Source organism: Nelumbo lutea, chromosome 1, assembly GCF_056320005.1.
Source record: "Nelumbo lutea isolate HS-2025 chromosome 1, American lotus-T2T, whole genome shotgun sequence".
Taxonomy (NCBI): domain Eukaryota; kingdom Viridiplantae; phylum Streptophyta; class Magnoliopsida; order Proteales; family Nelumbonaceae; genus Nelumbo; species Nelumbo lutea.
The window spans coordinates 49,385,392-49,410,054 of record NC_142684.1 but is presented as its reverse complement, the minus strand read 5'-3'; the positions used below and the strand labels follow the sequence as shown (position 1 = coordinate 49,410,054).

The following is a 24,663-nucleotide window of genomic DNA, read 5'->3' as shown; positions in this document are numbered from 1 at the left end:
CTTCATCGTAGAGGGACCTCATAAAGATGAACTCCGATGGTAGCTGCTTTGGGAATCTTGGCCCCTCTGGAAATGGATGAGCATTTAGAGATGAAAAAGGCAAAAAGCTAATATCATTGCAATGTTTTCAGGACCAATTGGGTTAGGTGAATCAACAAAAGCAGAAATATTGGCTGCAAGGTTTCAAATAGAGAAAGCAGTGGAAATGAACGTAAAGAAATTAAAAATTGAAGGAGACTCAAAGAATGAAATAAATTGGTTGAAGGATGAGAGGAAAGTGCCATGGAGCTACAGGCATGAGATCAATAAATTCAAATTGGTGTGAAAAGAGCTGCATGGCTGTAACTAAAGATTTTATGGGTTCAGAAGTCTGCAAATAGTTTGGGTGATTCACTTGCAAGACAAGGGGTAAATAGAAATCAAATGTTTTGGTCTCAGTTGTAAGGGCTATGCTTCCTTGTTTTCTATTTGTAAACATAAGGATGTAGACATTTATTTCTTATTTGATTCCTCACCCCTTGTTTAGCTAGATAATCTGCCATTCCATTTGCCAGTCTCCTGTCCCATTGAAGGCTGACTGTTATGTTTTTGGTTATCCATTTGAACCTTCTCAAAGCCCCCTATAGGACCAAGTCACTGTCTCTGGTTCTTTAAGTCACCCAATTATCATTTTCAAGTCACCGTCAATTAACAAGTGTTCAATGTTCATTTCTTTAGCAATCTCTGCTCCTTGTAGCACTATTCGGACTTCCCCGTTAACCGAGTCCCCTACTCCAATAGGGCTAGAGAATAAGGCAACAATTACCCTTAGCATTTTGAAAACTTCCCCAATATCATATGTCCCTAGATTGCCTAGACTACTACCACCAAAGTTTAGCTTGATGACACCTTCAGGATGCCTCCACTTCACCACCAGTTTATCCCTTAAAACAGAGGTGAAAAAGGATACAAGGATTTAGCCCAATTTTTGGCCCTACTGATTATACAATCCCATGCACTAACCTCATCCCTCTCCTTATCATTGAAAGTTCTGGCATTTCTTTCCTCCCAAACAGTCCAAACCAAAGCAGGCCTTGCGCACCTCCACAAGACTGTACCTCTTTTCTTTGGCCACCTGTAGTATGGTAAAAAAGACTACTTATCTGCATGACACTAACACCTGCAACCAGAAAGACCAAAAAGCTTCTCCCAAAGAACTATAACAAAAGGGCAGGAGATTAGTAAATGGTAGCACCTTTCTCCGTTGGCTTTGTAGAGGATACACCAGTTAGAGGAGATACTGAGACAAAGTCTTCTTTTTTGTAAGTTGTGCAGCATGTTTAATTTTCCAAGAGACACTTTCCGACAAAGAGCTCCCACCTTAGGAGGTATGGGTTTGGACCAAATATCCTTACTAGGAAAAGTTTGAGTGTTAGGGACCAAACATAAAAGGTAGAGAAGAAGGAAGCACAAGAAAACAATCCCAGTGGGTACGGGGTCCAAATGCGAGTATTCGACTTAGATGGGTCCAATCAAACAGCATCAAGAGTTTTAAGGAGCAAATCTGCCTGGTCAAGCACATGATCCCCCAAATCTCTTCTAAAACCCAAATTCCAGCTGAAACCAGAAGGCTGGGAAAAAGAAACAAAACTCTGAATAGGTTTATTTTTAAAAAGAGAGGGAATACAGGGGACTTAAAAAGGTCCTTGAGGGTAGAGTTATCAATCCAAACATCCTCTCAGAACAAAACCTTATGTCCAGTACACACATTTAGTCTGAGTTGTTTGAATTTTAAAACTATCATTAAAGTAGCAATTCACCATTGTAATTGAACTTGACAGGATGCAGAAAATAGTGTAGGCATATATAGAGTGGTGAGTTGGAGTCAGATCATTGATGCTAACTTTTAGAACAACTAGTTGTTGTTTGACTTTATTGATTGATATGCCCTTTAGTACTCCCCCTCCCTCTTCTTCTCTCTCTGCTCCACTTCCCTTTATTTTTCTTAAGGCCCATACAGATTCCTAGGAAAGTCAACTGGGAGGAACACATACCTCAAGGCTCAGCTCATTGGGAGTGGCAGACAGTTTTAGCCAAACTTTTTGATGAACGTCCTATATGGCACAAACATACACTAAATCAATGCTTGCTAGAGGAAGGTCTACATTTTGGTGCTCACCAGCTTAAAAGGTTTTTATTCCCAGAAGATTTATTTATTTTTTTCATTCAAATTTTGTGTTTCTTTAGTGTATTTTTATTTTATGGATAATGTATTAAATGTATAATGCTTGACGCTTGCACTGATGTGATTATCCTACTTGATTGTTGTAGGCTTCTTTTTAGGATTGCATACTACTTTGCAACAGGTCCATTTCGCCTATTTTGGATTAGAAAAGGATATGACCCTCGAAAGGATTCTGAGTCTCGGATGTAAGAGTTCTACTTTGAGAATCCTATTACCTTATGCATATCTAAGGTCTTCTTGTGCAATCTTTTGTTTTTATTTTTTTGAAGGATAAAAGAGAATTTCATTAAAACTGAAAAAAGAGGTACAATGCAAGACAGTTGGCTGTCAAGCTGACATAACAATCCAAATTCCAGACAATCTCAAACTATAAATAACTCGTTGTTACAAGCTTGCAAATCTAGTGTACTCTAGAAGTTCTCTAACAGATCAGTTCTGTTCACTTGATCGAAATCTGGAAGATGAAGAACCCAATTTGATGCAAGTTTACCCACTGTTTGCTACCAGATGATTAATGCTCACCTGTCCTCAAATACTCTTCTATTTCTCTCATTCCGAAGTGACCAGTAGACTGCAAACACGATACATCTTCAGAATCCTGACTTTCTTGCTTCATTTGAGTTTTGTCCATTTAGAGAGTAGAAATTCCAAATAAAGTTTGCCAGAATACAGGAAAAGAACAAATGAAGAACTGTCTCCTCTTCCATTTGACATAAATAGCAGCAGCTTGCCAAATTAAAACCTTTAGCCTTCAAGTGATCCGTAGTGAGAATGTTGTCATGGGCTACCAACCAAGCAAAGGCTTACCGGGTTACTCCATACTCCTTTTATCTGACCCAACTCTTGGTTATCTCTTACTAATGTCTTGTATAATGACTTTACTGAGGATTTTCCATCTTTGCTCTCTTTCCACCACAAACCATCTCCTGTGGCCACTGAAATGTTTATTCCTTCTAGTTTTTCCAGCAGCATATACACTCTTCCACTTCTTGGTCCAATAAAGGTCTTCTGTATTTTGGATTCCAGATCAACTTCTCCCCTCTCCTCTTGTAACACTAATCAATTGTAACTTGTTGTTCAGTCAACCTGTATAACCTTGGGCAAACCTCACACAGTTTTCCTACTTCAGTCCATTCATCTTCCCAAAACCTAACACTAGATTCATCCTGTAGAGAACACTGATGTGGGCCCCACTGTGTTCGTATGACAGCACAGCATGTACTCTTTGTTAGTTATGTCACTGGTAGTTGGTAGTTATTTCAGACAGCTTGTTATTTCAGCTTATTATATTAGTTTATTTGCATGTAAGCATTAAGGGCAATTCTGCCTTTTTCTACAGTTAGTAAACTTATAAATGTTAAGAGTGGGACAGCAGATTAATTAATTCAGCCCCTCTCTCTCCTTTCTAAAACCCTTGTGTACTTCTCTTCTCCTTTTTCTCCTTTCTTCTTTTCTCCATCAAAACCTTTTTTCTTTTTGATTCAAGACTTATTGTAGTCTTGATCGACTACTTGGTATCAGAGCCAATCTAGGGTTTCTCATGTGTGTCTAGTCCAGCCGACCACACGAGAACTGCCTAGGGCTGGAAGCTTAGAAAGAACTGTTCGTTGGCTGATTCTTGGAGGTTACCAGAAGGGTTTAGCAACTGTCTGAAGGTTTGTAGAGGCTTGGAGAGTGTTTTGGTAATCAGGAAGAATCAGAGAAGGTTCAAAGGATCGATATTAGGGTTTAGGCCAAGATTGAAGGTGGTGATCAGAAGTTTCTGGGTAAGTTTTTATCTTTCCTTGAGATCGTCATCAGTCAAGGGTTTGTTAGACTTATCTAGGAGGAGCGGCTGAGCTCTCCTTTATTTTTCAGAGGCAATCAGAATTCTCTGATTTTTTTAGGGTTTTTTCCTTAACCCTACGACCAGATTTGATTGTGAACCTATTTGGAAGGTGCGGCTGTGCACTGTTTCTGTTCTCACAATGTTTCCTTAACCCTATGATCAAACCCTAAATTAGTTTCAGCATTCCAGACTGTTTTATAAGCGAGTTCTAGGCTTGTTTCGGCTCCAAATTCTGTTTTGGGGGTGAGAACCTTCATCGAGAATTGGAACAGCTTACATTCTGAACTGTCGATTGGTTTCAGATCAGATCTGAACTAGGTTCACCCTCAAATTCAGAACTGTCGATTGGTTTCAGATCAGATCCGAACTGAGTTCACACAGAATTCTGTTTCCTTTGTTTGTGGAAGACCTAGGCTGATTGTGATCAGTTGTTTAAGTGCTGTTTTTCTTATTACAGTAGCTCTAACAGTTTTTGATTACTGATTCTTAACCAAGAATGGAGTTCAAGAATCAGGGGGAAGGTGTTTTTGGGACTAGCAATTCTGGTAATATGTCTGAGACTGCATTTCAGATTACAACTGTGAAGTTTGATGGATCCAACTACTTAGAATGGGCCCAATCAGCCATGATGGCTATTGGGGGAAGAGGAAAACTTAGCTACCTATTGGGAGATGTGAAAGAACCATCCAAGGAGGACCAAATGTATACCAAGTGGATTCAGGAGAACTACTTGGTTATGACATGGCTGTGCAACTCTATGCAGCCACATATCAGCCAAAACTATTTGTGGGCAAAAACAGCCAAGGAGATCTGGGATGTCATGGAAGAAACCTACTCCCAACCCCTTAATGTTGCTAGAGCCTATGAATTGAAGTGTGAGGTTAATAACCTCAAGCAAGGAGAGAAACCAGTCTCCATTTACTTCTCTACCTTGAAATCTTTGTGGCATGAAATTGATCATCTGGAAACACTTGAGTGGGAAAGTCAGAAAGATGCACAGACTCGTAGAAAGCAAGTTGAGACTAATAGGGTGTTTGAACTCCTAGCTGGTCTGAATTCTGATTATGATATTTTGAGACAACAAATACTAACATGGGACAATGTGACTTTATCCCAAGCCTACTCCTTGGTGCATAGTGAAGAGACTAGGAGAAAGGTTATGGTGCAGCATCAACCCTTCCCACCAGCCCTGGCAGTAGTTAAACCTAAGTTTGGGGGTTATACAAAAAGGGATATGAAGAAGGAAGATAAGCGGGATCTAGTGTGTGAACATTGCAAGAAACCCAAGCATATTAAAGACACATGTTGGAAGCTGCACCCTCATCTAGTCCCAACAAAACTAAGGAACAAAAGGGGTAATGCTCATATGGTAGTTAACATTGATTCTGCATCCTCATTGGGCACAAAGGGCACGCCCCTAGACACCTTAGCTGCTGTTTGTGAAGGGATGGGAGATCCATCCCATGGACGCCCAAAGATTGCGGAATAAGGGGTGAATTTCAAAAAAAAATTCTCCCATCTTTGCAGCTGGGAATCACATTCCCTATTTAGAAAACATATTTTCAAGGATCAATCTTAAACCATGAACCAAATCAGATCTGAACCAAAAGGAGTAGGAGGAAGGGTGTACCTGATACGGAGAAACAATATCTCCCAATGGAGGTGTTCACGCCCAAGGAAGGATCCAAAATCTGCTCCCACTGAAGATGGCGTAGTGAAGGATGGAGCAGAGTCAGCAATGTTCTTCCAAAAGAACTTGACCCTTCGCAAGAATCAACTGGATGGCTTGTGGGTACAGTTCCAACCAATCTTTTCCCAAAAGATTGGAATCAAGATCAGATCTTGATTTCTCCCAAGAACTGGAGATTGAACTGAAGGTGATGGTGGCGGCAGGAAGGAGGCGGCAAGAGAGAATTCGCAGGGTGCAGAAATCTCTCTTTCTGTGATTTTCAGCTCTGAAGAGAATTGAACATCAATCACTAACTATATTCGCTCCTTTCTCCTTTCATAATCTTAAAGGGATCAGCTCCTAATCTCATTAAGAGTTGCTAATCCAAATCATATTTGGGTTAAAAGTCCCTTTAAGTGATAAGGGATAACCCTTATCTTATATGCAGATCAGATCAGCCATCTCCTAATCTAATTAGGAGGTTTCCAGATCTAAATCTCATTTAGATCTTGGACTCTCTAAGTGGATAGGGTCTAGGCCCAATCCTATCAGTTGATCCATCTTAGAATTCTCCCATTTTTAATTGATTGATCAAATCAGCCCAGTTCGAAATGGGCTTAAGGCCCATTTAAGGTTATGTACTCACTTAGCCTTCCAAACTGCTGCCAGTTGGGCTTCCTTGTATGGCGTGGGACCCAAACATTGATCTACCCATCAGCCACATGGGTTCAGCCCAGCCTTTGTTACAAGGCCTGGCCGAATACACTGTTATGGATAGTGCACCCCCTGAAACCCATCTTATGGGCTCTATGGGCCCAACACTTACCCTAAGTGGTCCCTGGGCCAAGCCACCTTGTAACACCCAGGGACTATGGGCAGATGCAAGATTAGCCCATCAGGCATTATCCTCAATGGTCTTACACTTAACCTCTCAGCCCATAATGATCATACACTGCCCGACAAGAGAGGACCTCTCCCTCGGCTGCAAGGAACAGTGTTGCATTCTCCACTTACATGAATCCCGGGAATTAAAACCTTTTGCAAACCATTTCGAAACCCTAACATATATATATATATATATATATATATATCTTTATATAAATATATTTTGCAAAACAAAATCTCAACAATTGAAATCGGCTGCCGGTAGTCTTGGTTTCCATCAGAGAGAGTGCATCCTCGATCATTACCTTTGTTCGACAAAGGGGCTGATCCTGTCACTATGATCACCCACTCAGATGAATTCTCAGACTGTCCCAACATACCTAGGTTTTGACCCCCACTAAGGATCTCACTGATTGGTACATCAAAGACAACCCAATCCGACATCTAGTGTAGTATTATAATCGAGTCTAGGGGTTAGGTGTAACTTTCCAGTTTTGCCCATTATCTCCAAGGTCCAGGGCAATACTGGAAATCTGGTCTGGTTCAAAGGTTCTATTAATCCTACACTGTATGTGCCTAGGGTCTCACCCTGGCAGTTGAGACAAGCCACCCCAACCGACTTGGTGGCACCACAGTGTCAGCCTTATCAGGAGGATAGGTCTCCCCAGACCGATCCACTGGCTGTGAACGTTCTAAACTAACACGAGTCTCATTAAGTGTCTAGTTTAAGGGTATTACACAGAAACATACATAGGGTACATGAATCAAATATGCACTTTTATTCATTTACAATAAACTCATAAATTATATCATTCTGATTGAAGCTAAGGGCATACAAAACTGTCTAACAGTTCGGGCTGCCCTAATACAGTTCGAAAAGGAGGTTGGTAATTCAGCTCAGTCATCTCAGTCATCATCAGCTCTTGCCACATCAGCCTTTACTCATTCAGGTTCTCGGGCCTCAGTTTACCATGCTTCAGTTCCAGGTAACACTGAACATTGTTGGGTAATAGACTCAGGTGCATCTGACCATATGACTAGTTTGCCATCACTGTTCACTACCTATCATTTATCTTCTGGTAGAGATAAAGTGTCCATTACTGATGGTTCCCTTGTTCCTATTTCTGGCAAGGGAGACACCAAGTTGTCTGATACCATTTTTTATCCTCAGTCTTGCATGTCCCTTAGCTTGATACTACTATGCTTTCAATTAGTAGTATTACAAAACATCAGAACTTTTCAGTAACCTTCTTCCTTGACCGATGTGTTTTTCAGGATTTGGAGACGAGGAAGGTGATTGGGACTGGCCGTGAGACAAATGGGATCTATCTGCTTGGAGAGAGTTCTCATTGGAAAGATCATGAAGATAAGAAGCCTTTTGTTTCTCAGTCTGTTAGTCCGGTTATGCTTTGGCATAATCGATTAGGTGATTTATCATTTCGGTCTTTGAAGAGTCTGTTTCCTAATTTGTTTGAGTCTGTTCCGATGTCAAATTTGAGATGTGAGAGTTGTGAGCTTGCAAAGCATTGTCGAACATCTTATTCCTTGAGTAATAAAAGAAGAAGTAATTCTTTTGATGTTGTGCAAACCGATGTTTGGGGCCCGTATCACTTCCCTTCTATGGGGGGGGTACAGATATTTCTTGTTGTTTGTTGATGACTATACCCGTTTTTCTTGGGTTTACCTCATGCATTCCCAAGATGAGGTTCCTGCTCCGACCTAGACCTTTCATCAGATGATTTTAACCCAGTTCAGGGTCAAAATCAAAATCCTCAGATCTGATAATGCGAAAGAATACTTTACCAAGCCACTGGCCTCTTATCTACTTGATCATGGGATTATTCACTAGAGCACTTGTCCTTATACACCACAGCAGAATGTGGTTTCCGAGAGGAAGAATAGGCACATTTTGGAGGTGGCTAGAAGCATTATGTTTACCTCCAATATGCCTATCCGTTTCTGGGGCGATGCTATTCTCACAACAGTGTATCTCATTAATCGGGTTCCTTCATGGGTTCTTGACATGAAGCCTCCGTTTACCCTTCTATACCCAGATGAAGAATTATTTACTGTTCCCCTTAAAACCTTTGGTTGCACCTGCTTTGTTCAGATTCTTGGACCTCATCGTTCCAAATTTGACCCTAAGGCCTCCAAATGCATTTTTCTCGGTTATGCACAAATTCAAAAGGGTTATTGCTGCTATGAACCTACTTCTGGGAGGAGATTTGTTTCGATGGATGTTACTTTCTTTGAGGAGGTACCCTATTACCCTAGGGTTTCTCCTCAGGGGGAGAGTAGTAAGAATGAGGGGTTTTTTTCCTCGGGGGGAGAGTAGTGAGACTGGGGTTACCTCATCTGAAGTTCCTTTACCTATTCCATTGAGTGATGAGGGCTGTAATGGGGAGGGTTGTCAGAGGTGTCAGGAGTTAAAAGTCTATCACAGGTGGTGGAGGCAGGTTGATTTTGGTCATCGGCAGTCCAGGCCAGCCCCAGTTCCTTCTACGGATCCAAATCCAGGTACTACAGTCCCCTTATCAGATCCAGGTCCTACTGAGATACCTTCCACTATTGCTACTTCATCATCACTTCCTTCGGATGACGTTGACCTCGCTATTGCAGTCCGTAAAGGGAAACGGCGTTGCACCACATCCACGACTCAATGCATTTCCTAGTTTCTGTCCTATGATCGCCTGTCTCCCTCTTACAGGTCCTTTCTCACTTCCATTGCTGATATTCCTTTCCCCAGAACAGTGCAGGAAGCCTTGTCAGTTACTGAGTGGAAAGATGCAATGAAAGTTGGAATGGATGCCCTTCTGAGGAATAATACTTGAGAGCTAGTTGACCAACCCAATGGAAAGAAGCCGGTTGGATGTAGATGGGTATTTACTGTGAAACATAATGCTGATGGTTTCATTGAAAGGTATAAAGCCCGGTTAGTTGCAAAAGGATTTACTCATACATATAGTATAGACTACTTGGAGACTTTTATCCCAATGGCAAAGATGACCACTATTCGAGTTTTGTTAGCCCTTGCAGCGAGTTATTCTTGGCCTTTGTTCCAGATGGATGTTAAAAATGCCTTTCTAAATGGAGACTTACAGGAGGAAGTCTACATGCAATTTACCCCCTGGATTCTATGATGCAAAGACAGGTAAGAAGGTTTGCTGGCTGAATAAAGCCCTGTACGGACTAGAGCAGTCCCCCAGAGCTTGGTTTGATAGATTCAGACAAGCCCTTGGAAAATTCAACTATGTACAGGCCCAGTTAGACCATACATTGTTCATTAAAAGAGTGGACTCTTCTTTAACCTTACTTGCTATATATGTGGATGATATTATGGTGACAGGGAATAATAGTGAAATTGAGTCCCCCAAACAACTTCTTCATCAAGAGTTTGAGGTGAAAGATCTGGGTGCACTACGATACTTCTTGGGTATTGAGGTTGCTAGATCTAAACATGGGATCTTTATTTCCCAAATGAAATATGTTCTAGATCTGTTAGCAGAAACTGGAAAGTTGGGTGTCAAGCCTGTAGATACACCTATTGAATAGAATTACAAGATCAGTGCAGAGGGTGGAGAGCCTCTTGAAGACAAAGCTATGTTCCAATGGTTGGTTGGAAAACTCCTATATATCTGTCTCACCCGACCAGACATCAGTTATGCAGTCAATGTTATCAGTCAGTACATGCATTCTCCTAGAACTACCCACCTCCTTGCAGTTGAGAGAATATTAGCATACTTGAAGAGATGTCCACGTAGAGGTATATTATTCAAGAATAATGATCACATGAAAATAGAGGTCTATACAAATGCTGATTGGGCTGGGAGTGCTGATAACAGGAGGTCTACCTCTGGATATTGTGCCTTTGTAGGAGGTAACCTTGTCTCTTGGAGGAGTAAGAAACAAAGTGTTGTTTCTCGCTCTAGTGCTAAAGTTGAATATAGATCGATGGCTAATGGAGTGGCTGAAATTCTATGGCTGAGGTCATTACTTGAAGAGTTGGGAATTGATTATGAGAAGCCCTTGATGCTGTATTGCGATAATCAGGCTGCTATTAATATAGCTCACAATCCGGTACAACATGACAGAACTAAGCACATCGAAGTTGATCGACATTTTGTCAGAGAAAGGGTTTCATCTCAAGAAATGTGTCTTCCGTATATCACCTCCAGCATGCAGCTTACAGATCTTCTCACCAAGGCTGTCCAAGGAAGAAGTTAGAGGCAGACCTATGCAAGTTGGGAATGACAAACATCTATTCCCAACTTGAGGGGGAGTGTAGAGAATACTGATGTGGGCCCCACGGCTGTGGTCCCCACTGTGTTCATATGACAGCACAGCATGTACTCTTTGTTAGTTATGTCACTGGTAGTTGGTTGTTATTTCAGACAACTTGTTATTTCAGCTTATTATATTAGTTTATTTGCCATGTAAGCATTAAGGGCAATTCTGCCTTTTTCTACAGTTAGTAAACTTATAAATATTAAGAGTGGGGCGGCAGATTCATTAATTCATCCCCTCTCTCTCCTTTCTAAAACCCTTGTGTACTTCTCTTCTCCTTTTTCTCCTTTCTTCTTCTTCTTCTTCTTTTCTCCATCAAAACCTTTTTTTTTTCTTTTTGATTCAAGACTTATTGTAGTCTTGATCGACTACTCATCCCCAACTTTGAATATGACCTAGCCCTTGAACTCCTGATTAAACCTCATAATTCCTTTCCAAACACTTACCTAGAAGTAGGGCTGCAATCGAATCAAACTCTAATCATACAGTTTGGGCTTGAATTCGTTTAGGCTCGATTCGAGTTCGGACCTTGGGGTAAGTGGTGTGTTCGGAAGTGTGTCGTTAACCACTTCGGAACACCAGTTTCAATATTTATAAATTTTCTGATTCTCAAAATAACTACATAATGCAGTTAGTGGTGAGAAAAGGGTTCGTATCCACAGGGAAGTGAGGGAAAAATTGTTACGTACTTCAATCCGGACAAAATAACAAGCTTTGAGATTGCAGAAACACAAAATTTAATTAATTGAACTGGAATCCATTAAAACAAAATTCTAACAATGCTGAAAGTAAAAATTGCAGAAAAATAAATAAATAACATTAATAAAAAAAACTATCCTTTGACCCTTGAACTCCTCGAGCTGGGCCTTCCGTCTTATCTGGCCGAAATTAAAGAAATTGCAGAAATAAAATAAAAACAAGAGATTAAAGAACGGAAAATAAAAGCACGCATAAAAAGTAAATCTAAAACTATGGGAAACTGGTTGGGATCTAGATCTAGAGGTGGCAGTAGTTGCTAGGTGAAATGCAAGCAGAACCCCTCCTCTTGCCTGGGCGTTCTCCTCTTCCTCTACCCTTGAACTTCTCAAGAACAACCTTCTGTCTTACCTGGGGGTAGAATCCAACCCCTTCTTAGGACCCCTTGGGTCCTTTTTATAGAGAAGGAAGGATAGGTTTGGGATTAGAGAGAAAGAGAGGGGCGGTAGCTGGGTTTTTGCAGAAATATTGGTGCCTTATGGTTGAGAATGGAGGATTAGGATTGTTCTAAGGTGATCCTAAGGCTGAGAAGAGAAGGAGAGGGCGCCTAATACTATGTAGGGCTGAAATTTGGGTGCCTAGAATGGAGGGAGCAGATTTGGGTGCCTAGTGATTGGTTGGTATGATGTGGCACCCTAAGGTGATCTGTTGAGGTTTAAGGAGTGAAGTGTAAAGCTAGGATGCTGTCTTGGGAGAGATCTAAGGGTATGAAGGGCTGCTAAGATTTGGATGGTTGAGATTAGATGTTAGGGAGGAGTGGAAGGTGAAGATTTAGCAGTTAGGGGCGGCTAGGGTTTGTTAGAGGTAAAAAGAATGAGTGGGGAGGCGCCCTAGGGTTTGCTAAGGAGAGGGGAGTATGCTAATACAATAGGAGGGGTGCCTTTCTGGGTTTAGCAGATAGGAGGTACCCTCCTGTGCTCAGTTTTTCACAGAAACACCCCCTCTCTCAGCTGGAATTCGCACTAGCTTCCCAAAATCTACAGGAAACTCTGTAATTTTCCCAGTTTTTACCTTAGACTTTGCACAGGGACCCTCAAAGGTCACAATATTGAATTCAACCGGAAAAATGGTACATATTAGCTAGTCTAAGGTCTAAAATACCCCTGAAATGATGCCCTTAAGTCATCAAAATACAAAGTTATCAGTAAGCTCGATTAGTTATTCGAGCTTGAGCTCAACCATTAAAAGGTTTAGCTCAAAAGCTCGTGAGCTTGGCTCGATTAACACATACATACATAAAAATAACATAAAATTACAGAAAACTTTCACTAAAGAAAACTCTCTTATATTAGTTAGGATGGTTCTGGGTCTGTTTTTTTTTTTTTTTGATCAATAACAGAAAAATTTCAATAAAGAAGTGGAGAAATTATTTAAATACAATGGTGGGGTGAGGTAAACTCTCTTAACTCTTCCCCGAAGAGAAAATTACAATGTAGCCCAAAACATATGACTTCTTTCCACCCCTTGTTTGGCCAGTGCGTCACAGATGCACTTCAATTCCCTGAGTTAACCACATGAATTGTCTTCATTCATGGAAATATGTCCATAACCCATCATTTTCCTTCCCTAGCCAGCCAATTACCACTTGTGAATCTCCTTCAATGATCAACCTATTAATATTTAGGGTGCATTTGATTTTCGGGCAGGACCGGAATCGGAATCAGAATTGGAATCACCTTTTCCTAACACCTGTTTAGTTCAATCAGGAATCAGAATCGAATTCTGGTTGTTGTTGTTGTTTGGTTCATTGGGAGTTTGAATGGGAATCAACTGAAAATTTTCAATTTTGTATTTGTCTATCTATTATTTTATTGTTACTTTATTAATATTTTATGAATATTATTATTTTATTAGTACTTTGTTATTATCATTTTATTAGGGGGTTTGGAATGGACGTTCCCCATATGGGGGAATCCCATTCCTTAAGAATGGGAATTGGAATCCCATTCCTGCCAAACAAACAGTAGGAATTGGAATGGGCCATTCCAATTCCAATCCCAGGTCCCTATTCCTAGAAAGCAAACAAACCCATAGTTCCTTAGTCCTTTTCACCCTCGCCTAACAAAGCCAAAATTTCAGATCTCAATAAGTCTCAAAATCCAGTTAGGCCTTAAAAAAGAGCTATTAGTAAACCTTGCTCTGGCTTGAAAACACCACCAACCCTTGTTGGCCCTTGTTTACCTTGACTGCTCCCATCAAATTTGAGCTTGATAAAGCCTACCGATAGGGATACCATGAAGGTTGAATGATGATTCTGCTTGGAGCTGAGGATGCTATTTCTTGCCAATTATTTACAATGGTCTCTAAGGAAATGTCATCAAATATCTTCATTGTCTTTACCCACTGGGCCACCCTCAAAGTGATCACCTTTACAATTTTCTCTCTGCTTTTCTCTTTTTTAACAAATATTCTTTGGTTCTTTTCCTCCCAAAGTTTCCAACAAACCATTGCCTTGGTGCACCTCCACAAGAATCTTTCCCTCTTCTTAGTCCAACTACCAATAGAATAGACAAAGAGGCTTTGAAGACTTGAAGGGGGAGTCCACCTGCAACCAAATAAAGAGGGAAACCACTCCCAAATAGGAGAAACAAAGGAGCAGGATATTAGTAGTGTTAGAGAGTGTATGCCCTTAGCTTCAATCAGAGTGATGTACTTTATGACATTTATTGTAAATGAATAAAGTACATATTTGATTCATGTTATTATGGTATGTTTCTGTGTAATACCCTTAAACTGGACACATATGAGACTCGTGTTAGTTTAGAATCTTTACAGCCATTGGATAGATCTAGGGAGATTTATCCTGACAAGGCTAACATTGATGTGCCGCCAAGTTGGTTGGGGTGGCTTGTCTCAGCTGCCAGGGTGAGACCTGAGGTACATGCAGTGTGGGTTTTCTTGAAACCCTGAACCGGACCAGAATTCCAGTATTGCCCTGGACCTTGGAGATTGATGGGCAAAACTGGAATGTTACACCTGACCCCTAGACTCGATTATGATACTGCACTAGGTGTCAAATTGGGCTGTCTTTGATATACCAATCAGTGAGATCCTTAGAGGGGGTGAAAACCTGGGTATGTTGGGACAGTCTGAGAATTCATCTGAGTGGGTGATCATAGTGACAGGATCAGCCCCTATGTCGGACAAAGGTAATGATCGGGGATGCACTTTCTCTGATGGAAACCAAGACTGCCGGCAGCCGATTTCAATCGTTGAAATTTATTTTGCAAAATATATTTATATACGGATATACATATATATATATATATATGTATATTACGGTTTCAAAATGTTTGCAAAATGTTTTAATTCCCGGGATCCATGTGAGTAGAGAGTGCAACACTGTTCCTTGTAGCCGAGGGAGAGGTCCTCTCTTGTTGGGTAGTGTTTGATCATTATGGGCTGAGAGTTTAAGTGTAAGACCATTGAGGGTAATACCTGATGGGCTAATCTTGCATCTGCCCACAGTCCCTGGGTTTTTATAAGGTGGCTTGGCCCAGGGACCACTTAGTATAAGTGTTGGGCCCGTTAAGAGCCCATGGTGTTGGGCTCCGGGGTTCACTGCCTATAACAGTGAATTTGGCCAGGCCTTGTAACAAAGACTAGGCTGAACCCATGTGGTTGATGTGTAGATCAATGTTTGGGTCCCATGCCATACAAAGAAGCCCAACTGGGCAACAGTTTGGAGGGTTAGTGAGCACATAGACTTATTGGGCCTAAAGCCCATTTCGAACTGGTCTAATTTGATTAGTTAAAGAGGGTCGGATCTAGGATTGGATCAGCAGATAGGATATGGAGTTATCCCTATCCACTCAGAGAGTCCATATCTAAATTTGGATCTGGAAACCTCCTAATGAGTTTAGGAGGGCTGATCTAATCTGCAGATAAGATAAGGATCTATCCTTATCACTTAAAGACAGTCTAGATTCAAATAAGGATTTGAATGGAAACTCCTAATGGGATTAGGAGCTGATCTCTTTAAGTCTATTAAAGGAAGAGGGGGTGAACCATTCAGTTCTTCTCATCTCATCACATCAGATCTTAGATCACATAGAGAGAAGACAACAATAGTGTGACTGTGCCATCTTCTCCCTGCGTTCTTCTCTAGTTGCTGCCAATTGCCAGTTCGGTCTCTATTCTTGTAGGAGCGAACAAGAATAGTTCTTGATATCAGTCTTTGGAGAAAGGCTGATCTGAAGTCGTGCTCACAGCCTCCATCGAATTCTTGTTGAAGGGTTCGGTTCTTGGGAAGAACACTGCTGATTCAGTGGGAGTAGTCTTTGGAGATTTCTTTGGGCATGAACACCTTCATTAGAGGATACTATTTTTCGTATCAGGTATCTCCCTCTCCTACCTTTTGGTTTCAGATCTGGTCCGATTCTTGGTTCAAGATTGATCCTTGAAAATGCAGATTTTTTAAAACAAGGAATGTGATTCCCAGATGGGAGAGAGAAATTTTTGAAATTTTGCCCAACCTACCTATAGGGTTCAGCCATCCATATGATGGATCTCTCATTCCTTCAAGTAGGTGAAAGCAAGATTAACTATTGGCTCTACAATGGGTACACTAATTAGGGGACAAGCACCAAAATAGCTTCTTTCTTTGAATTTGATTACAAGTATTAATCCTTTCTAGAGTTGTTTCCCGACAAAGTGCTCCAACCGTAGGTGGAACTAGTCTCACCAACGCTTCTTTAGTAGGAAAGGGATTGATAGCAGTAGGAGAAGGTTGTTAGGGCATTCATAAAGGAGACACAAGTGAAAGAGCTAGAAGAGGAGAAGGTCCGAATCCGAGAGTCCACCTTAGAAGGATCCAAGAAGACCTTTGGAAGTAACTGAACCAAAGAAAACACCATATCCAACTCTGATTCTCTAAAACCTTGTCTAAACCCTAAATCCCAATTAAGCTCAAGCCCTGGACCAAAGGAGGAAACAAAGGTGGAGGCAGGCTTATTTTTGTACCTAGACCTAGAAAGGGAGAATAAATATGGGAATTGATCTATAAGTAGTACTTCCCCCACCCACACATGTTCGTAGAACCTTAATTCCTGGAGTACAAGTTATACTTGACAAGTAGAAAATAAGGAAGGATGGCATGAATAGCTTTCCAAGGTGCTGCACTAGTTGCTCAGGCCGAAACTCTGGTGTCCTAGCCATCAACCGCCAGCCCATATATTCTCTTTATCACCTTTGTCCACAATTTATCCTGATCCATCAGAAATCTCCACAACCAATTCCCTAACAAGTCCATCTTTCTCTTCTGAATGTTCCCAATTCCTAAACCCTCTGAATCCTTGCTTCTCTGCTTACCACTTCCCATCTAACCTCTTGATCATTTTTTCCGCTCTAGGCTCCCACAAGGAATCACTAATTAACTTCTCTAACCTTCCACAACTCCTCATAGGCATCTTAAAGACCAGTAGGAAGTAGGCCAACAGATTGGCCAAAGGTGATTTGGTCAAAGTTATTCTTCCACCAAGAGAGAGACAATTCCTTTTCTAGGAGGCTAGCCTTCTTGACAACCTATCCACTAACAACTTCCAAAAATTCACTGGCCACTGGCAAACCTCACAACCCAAAAAAGTTAACTTTCAAATTTGACATCTCAAAAACATGAACCACTGGCTTCAGATTCCTTACCCAGTTTAGTTCACCTCCTTCACAAATTAAGATGGTATCATTAGCAAACTGCAAGTGAGTGGTAGGCACTCTTTCTCTTCCCAATCTCCAAGCTCTCACTAAACCCCTCGAATATGCCCTCTGGACAAGGATACCTAGTACTTCAGCTACTAGGGTGAATAAGAAGGGGAGAGAGGGAGTCCCCTTGTCTAATTCTCCTAATGGATTGAAAGTGGTCCACTATTATATCATTTGCCAGAATTGAGTAATGACAAGTACTTATGCAGCCTTTAGCCCACTTGCACAACCTATCTCTAGAGCCAAAGTTCCTCATCACTTCCAACAAGAATTCCCACTCCACAAAGTCATATGCTTTCTCTAGGTTGAGCTTACAAATGAAACCTTTCCTTCTAGATCTTTTTCATCTCTTCCACACTCTAATTAGAAATAAGGATTTGGTCGACAATCCGCCTATCCATGACAAAGGCACCTTGATTTAAGGATATGATGGAAGAAATCACTCATTTAATTCTTCTTGACAGCACCTTAGCAATAATTTTGCATAGGCTATGGATTAGACTGATGGGCCTAGAATCCTTCAGTTGAATTGCCCCAGATTTTTTCGGAACCAAAGCAATGAAGGTAGAATTTAATCACATATTTATTACCCCTTTGCTAAAAAAATTCATTAAACACCTTTTGGATATCCTCCACCAAAATGTCCCAATAACCCTGGTAGAAGGTCATAGTAAACCCATTTGGACCTGGTGCTTTAGATCTATCCTTTGCAAAAATTGCTTCCTTTATTTCCTCTAAATAAAACCTTCTTTCTAGCCAACTCTTTTCTCTCCTAATACCCTTGGCCACTCTAATTCTTCCACACAAAGCTTTCCAATTAGAGGTTTTCCAAAAATCAACTTGAAATGGTTCACAAAGGTTCTTGCAATTCCACTTTGTCGATCAATAGTCTCACCTTCAACTTCTATTTTAAAGATAAGGTTTTTTCTTCCTCTATTGCTAAAGCATGCAATAATTTAGTGTTTCTATCCCCCTCTTTTATCCAAGTTTGCCTAGACTTCTATCTCTAACTTATTTGTTCTTTGGATTAGGATTTCCTCTAGTTCCTTTCTTAGTCTCCCTTTCTCCTACTTCTCTCTTTTTCCAAAGATTCCTTCATTTTCTATACTCTCCAGAAGCTCAATATTATCAATTACTTCTTGCTTTTTTTCTTCTAGTTTCCCAAAATTCTGTACATTCTATACCTTGATTTTTGCTTTAAACTCTTTGAGCTTATGATGGAATCTCATACCCTCCCAATGTTTGCTAGGGTTACTCTTTGTCCACCATACCTTAACCTTTTCTCTGAACCCTGGGTGACAAAGCCACATATTCTCAAATTGAGAAGGGACTGAACCGTTTTCTCTTAATTCATCCTTATTCCTTGGATATGGAGATAGGCCAATAACCGGATGTTATCTTAGGTAAAGCCTTCGAAACCAACACTCCTAATGTGCTTCTCAATCCACTATGAATAAGAATCTATCAAGCTTAGAACAAATTGGGTTCGATTGCAAGTTGGACCAAGTGAAATTACTACTCAATAGGGACAGCTCCTTTAGCTCCTTCATCTTAGAACAAATTGGTTCAGGATTGGGGCACCCTGTCCCGACCCAGACCCGACTAGTTGACAGCCATACTAGTGGGCCTTACTTGCAATCTTCTTTTTCCCAGCTCTGATTCACCTGTAATGTGTAGTATGTATTGTGTAATACCAAAAAAAAAGAAAAAAATCATGTAAGTTTTCTACTCTGTAATGATTCATAATATCCCGCTTGATAGTATGCTTAGATGGCACTTTAAATTCCAAATTTGCAGTTTTTGTGGTTAATTTAAAGTATGGGGATTCAAGAAAACTAAATGGTAACGCAATCTTCAAGAAAATATTATCAATCACTATTTGTTGCACATTTGGAACTAATACATAGAATTTGATAATCTCTTTGATTCATAAGCTTTTGCTTCATTTAAATGCATCATCTATTGTGTTATGATTTTGATGTTTGTTACATACATTCAGATTTTGATGCATGACTTGTCCCACACATATAGTCAGTTGACATAACTACTTTATAAGCCTTACGTATAGCCATTTGCTTAGAAACAAAAGTTGTGTAAATTTTTTCAAAAGCATCCTAAACAGTTGATCTACTTTTTTCTGAATCAGTATTACTTGTACAGTTGTACTTAGGACTGGCAATCTTGACCCCAACCCACATGACCCACCCAACCCACCAACTTGATAATCCACCCATACCCACCCATTTGAACAAGGGGTCAATGTGGGTCAAGTGACCCATTAGGGTCAAGGGGAAAGGGTCAGGGTGGGTTGGGTCGAGGGTACCCATTGGGTTGTGAGGGTGAGCTTCTTAGGTTTTGAAATATTAGAGACGTTACTCAGGATTCGAAATTTCAGTTAACCTCAGGGTGAGCTGTGTGTTAGACAGTTTTTGTATGCCCTTAGCTTCAATCTGATTTGATGTACTCTTGTTATTTAGTGGAAATAAATAAAGTGCATGTTTGATTCATGTTGTTTGGTTTAATTCTGTGTAAAACCCGAAAACTGGACATTTATAGAGACTCGTGTTAGTTTTAAATATTCACAGCCGTTGGATAAGTCTGGGGAGATTTATCCTGCCAAGGCTGTTGGGATGGTCTGTCTCAGCCACCAGGGTAAGACCCGAGGCACATGCAGTATGGAATTAATTGAATCCTTGAACCGGACCAGATTTCCAGTATTGCCCTGGACCTTGGAGATAGATGGGCAAAACTGGAAAGTTACACCTGACCCCTAGACTCGATTATGACACTTCACTAGGTGTTGGATCAGGCTGCCTTTGATATGCCAATCAGTGAGATCCTTAGCGGGGATCAAAACCTGGGTATGTTGGGGCAGTTTGAGAATTCATCTGAGTGGATGATCATAGTGACAAAATCAGCCACTTTGTCGGACAAAGGGTAATGATCGGGAATGCACTCTCTCTGATGGAAACCAAACTGCCGACAGTTGATTTCAATCGTTGGAATTTTGTTTTGCAAAATTAATATATTTATATATATATGTACGGTTTCAATTCTTTGCAAATGGTTTTAATTCCCGGGATCCATGTGAGAGGAGAGTGCGGCACTGTTCCTTGCAGCCGAGGGAGAGGTCCTCTCTTGTCGGGCAGTGCTTGATCATTAAGGGCTGAGAGGTTAAGTGTAAGACCTTTGAGGATATTACCTGATGGGCTAATCTTGCACCTGCCCACAGTCCCTAAGTTTTTGATGGCTTGGCCCAGGGACCACTTAATGTAAGTGTTGGGCCCATAGGGTCCATATGATGGACTCAAGGGGTTCTTTGAGTTTTTCAGTGAATTCGGCTGGGCCTTGTATTAAAGGCTGGGCCGAACCCATGTGGCTGGTGTGTAGATCAATGCTTGGGTCCCACGCCATACAAAGAAGCCCAACTGGGGAGCAGATTGGAAAGTAATTAGACACTGAACACTTAATGGGCCAAAAGCCCATTTCGAGGTGGGCTGATATGATCACCCATCCATGGGGCGAATTTGAGATTAAAGTTAGTAAAAGGATTGGGCCTTTAGCCTTATCCACTCTTAGAGACCAAATTCAAATTAGATTTGAATCTGGTAACCTCCTGATAAGATCAGGAGTAAAGTAACTCTATCTGCAAAAGGATTAAGATTATCCCCTATCCAAATACTAATTTGGATTGGGATAACTCCTAAAAAGGAGGTTTCTTAATCAAGAACGGAGGAGATTTCAAACCACCTTGAAGAGGTATAGGATATCTCCTGCGAATTCAGATCAGAATTCATTCATACTCTCCAGAAAAACAGAAAAAGCAGTTCAGCCTTTTTCGTTTTGGAGATCTCCTCCTGCCGCCGCCATCTGCCATTGCAAGATTAGATCTTTGCAGAGAAGAAAGTGAAGAAATCTGTTCTTGACATCAGTCTTGCAAGAAAGACTGAAAAGGATTCAGTGTTTAGTACTTCCAGAGGATTCTTGTGAAGGATCCAGTGTGTAGGACGCACCTTGCTGGTTCTGTTCCATTCACAGCTGTGTCATCTTCAGCAGGAACGGATCTTGGAGCATTCTTTGGGCGTGAACACCAACTTTGGGAGATACTGCTTCTCCGGATCAGGTATATTCCTCCCATTTATCTTTTGGTACAGATCTGGTTTGATTATGGTTCAAGTAGGATCCTTGAATATTGTATTCTAAATTTAGGAAATATGATTCCCAGTTGAGAGAATGTAGGAAATTTTTGAAATTCGCCCACCCATTCCGCAACCTTTATGGCGTCCATTAGATGGATCCTACCATTCTTTCAGTGGTATCAGAGCCACAGGTTCGAATTTTGAACCAAAAGAAAATCAGATCTGACCCCTGCGCAGATGGATAGAAGGTGTTCTTTCAGGATTTGCGCAGATTGTTTCTTTATTTCAAGAAACTGTTTCTTGTTAAGGGCGATTGATCTGAAATTATTTTTTATTAAATCCAAAATTTATTTAGAATTGTTCTTTATTTATTTTGATTTAATGGACTGTTCGAACCTGGAGATCGCAGTGCAGATTTGGCGCAGATAGTCTGCGCACCCTTTTTCTTTCTATTTATTTATATTCAGTTTGTAAATAATTTTTTTTATTTTATTTTAGACTGAATGTATAGGATTTGATCAAGAATGTAATTAATAGAAATAGGATTTCTGTTATTTTTTTCTTGATTAAAGAAGAAGGAAGAAGAAGGCGGCGCTTGATATTTGCAGTTGAAGAAATCGCTTTCTGCGATTTGCAGTTTGTGAAACTGCAACCCTTGTGATTAACCTCCGTTTTGCAGGTGGTGCGAATAGTCCATAGTTTGATTTGTGATTGTTTGAAATCAAAATGATTAATTTCAGATCTTTTATGAATTAATTCTTGAATTGAAAATCAGTTTTGGATCCTCTCGGACTAGATTGGACTAAAACTGTTTGGACCGAATCTGGGGTTCGATAGGGACTGTTTTTCAGTCTGTATTTCTCACACTTGCTGTTCCAAATCTGATGTTCAATTACAGGGATTAATTCGGCCCACCTGTAAAGCCCAGTTTTAAAGGGTTAAAACTGCAAAAGGCCCATTACTGTGAGATAAGCTGTATGGGCCGAACTGCTATCTGCGATTCAGCCCATACACCTAGTAGTCATTAATTGTTAATGATTTAGATTTTAAATGGGCTTTTCAATGGGCTTTACAGCAGTTAATTGATTGGATCAATTCCTCCTTTACATGTGATGTTTGGATGTTTGATGTGCTGCGACCATGGGCCATAAGTACTTGGCCCATGAAGACTCGTTGGTGGCTCTTGCGCACACCATGGCTGAATGCACATCATTGCCATAGTGTCCTTCAAGGTCATTGGATGACCCCTCTTTGCTTGGTGGGCCCCACAACCCTGAAAATGGATGCGTACGGAACCCCTAGCCGATTAAGGCCCACCAGAAATCTGACTTTATGAAAGTCAGTGGGAGCCACTCTGGTTTGACCTAAATTAAAACTAGGGCGTTTTTGTTCCCTCCAGCAAATATGAATGCTTGTGATAGGGAGACCCATGTGATGGACTCTCTAAAGGCCTTCCGTCATTAGCACAATGATGGGTCCTTCAGTAATGAGGAAACACACCATAAAATTGGGCTATCCATTTGCTGTTGGATCTATTAGAGTGTTTCATAAGATGATAGGGGCGTCATAGACCGATGTGGGAGGGGCTTCACCAGAAAATGGGAACTCTCTCACGGTACCTTGGCGTAACCTGAATATGATGGGTAAGCACTCACTGGACAGAAAGGTTTACCTGAAAACGGCTCTGAACCTTGTCTGACAGAGGCCAAAGGGAAACTCATTTGATGAGTGGATATGATCCGTCACAGAAAGGTGGTGAGGTTATGCAGCTGAAACAGTTGGCTTCACGCACCCCATGTGATTTCTCACATTTCCAGAGACATTTCGTCGTCTCCGTCACTGAGAAAGGAGGGAAATCTCAGAGTTGAACAAATGGGAATGGAACATAGATTAAACGCCATATCTATGTAGGTAACATGAATCAAACTAAGGTTGTGGACTAATGATTTTGCTATTTTATCAGAAAATGGCAAACGGTCAATTTGCAAAGCTTCTAGACGATAACAAGCTTAAGGGCCCAAACTATGCCAGCTGGTACAGAAATCTTATGCTGGTCCTAATTTCCGAAAAGTTAGATAAGGTGGTGAAAAATCTTGCACCGGAACGTCCGGGTGATAGGGCTTCTGAGGCCCGTAGGAGGGACCACCAAGAGTGGGAGGATAAGAACTCCCTAGCCCGCTGCTTTGTCGTTGCCTCATTAGACAACTCAATACAGAGGCAGTTCGATCAGATCGAACTAGCCAAGGACATATTGGACAGTCTAAGAACAATGTATGAAGAGCAGAACCGTTCTACTCGACAGAAGGTCCTGAAATTGTTCATGACCGCGCAGATGACCAAAGGGCAGAAAGTTCATGACCATTGTCTTCGGATGATGGGTTACATTAACGAACTTGAAGCTCTTGGATCCGGGCTAGATCTTGGCACGCAAGTGGATGCCATCCTCAATTCTTTGCCCTCTTCCTTCAATGCGTTCACAATGAACTACAATATGAATAAGCTGAATGTCAGCGTCTAGGAACTCAGCAATATGTTGCAGAGAGCCGAGGATCTACTCAAGAAGGATGAGCCTGTAGTTATGCTTGCTGAAGCTAACAAATCGGGCAATAAAAAGAGAACGGCAAAGAAGCCTCAGAAGAAGGCTACCATTCCTAAGAAGCAGAAGAAGAACAAGGCATCTGATGTCTGTCACTTCTGCAAGCAGACCGGCCACTGGAAGAGGAATTGTCCTGCCTACCTAGAATCTAAGAAAGGTAACATCGAAACTTGTGTCATAGAAACTAACATGTTAGTTACTTCTGTGTCCTGGTGTGTTGACTCCGGGGCTTCAACTCATGCGTGTAACTCACTGCAGGGGTTCAAAGTTAGCAGAAGGTTGAGTGAAGGTGAAGTGACATTATTCTTGGGAACAACTGCAAGTGTTGCAGCAGCGGCAATAGGAACCGTAGAATTAGTGTTTAAAGAAAGAATACTTGTACTTAAAGATTGTCTTTATGTACAGAACTTGAGAAGAAATTTAATTTCTGTTTCAAAACTGTGTGCTGATGGATATACTGTTTATTTTAGTAATGTGATTACTGTTAAACGGAATAATAAATTCATCGCATGCGGGGAACAAGAGAACGGTCTCTATGTTCTACATCCTTCTCTGGAAACTAACTTAACCGAAACTACGTCGGTC

General features: G+C 41.0%; 1 protein-coding gene across 1 annotated transcript in view; it reads left to right on the top strand.

Moving 5' to 3' along the window:
* The window catches only part of LOC148874579 (uncharacterized), a 110,909-nt gene that overhangs the window by 43,777 nt on the left and 42,469 nt on the right, over nucleotides 1-24,663 (top strand). Inside the window, exons 7-8 of the mRNA XM_088966913.1 lie at nucleotides 1,999-2,169; nucleotides 2,311-2,409. Coding sequence (XP_088823039.1) covers nucleotides 1,999-2,169; nucleotides 2,311-2,409 — 270 coding nt within the window. The remainder of the gene's footprint in view (nucleotides 1-1,998; nucleotides 2,170-2,310; nucleotides 2,410-24,663) is intronic.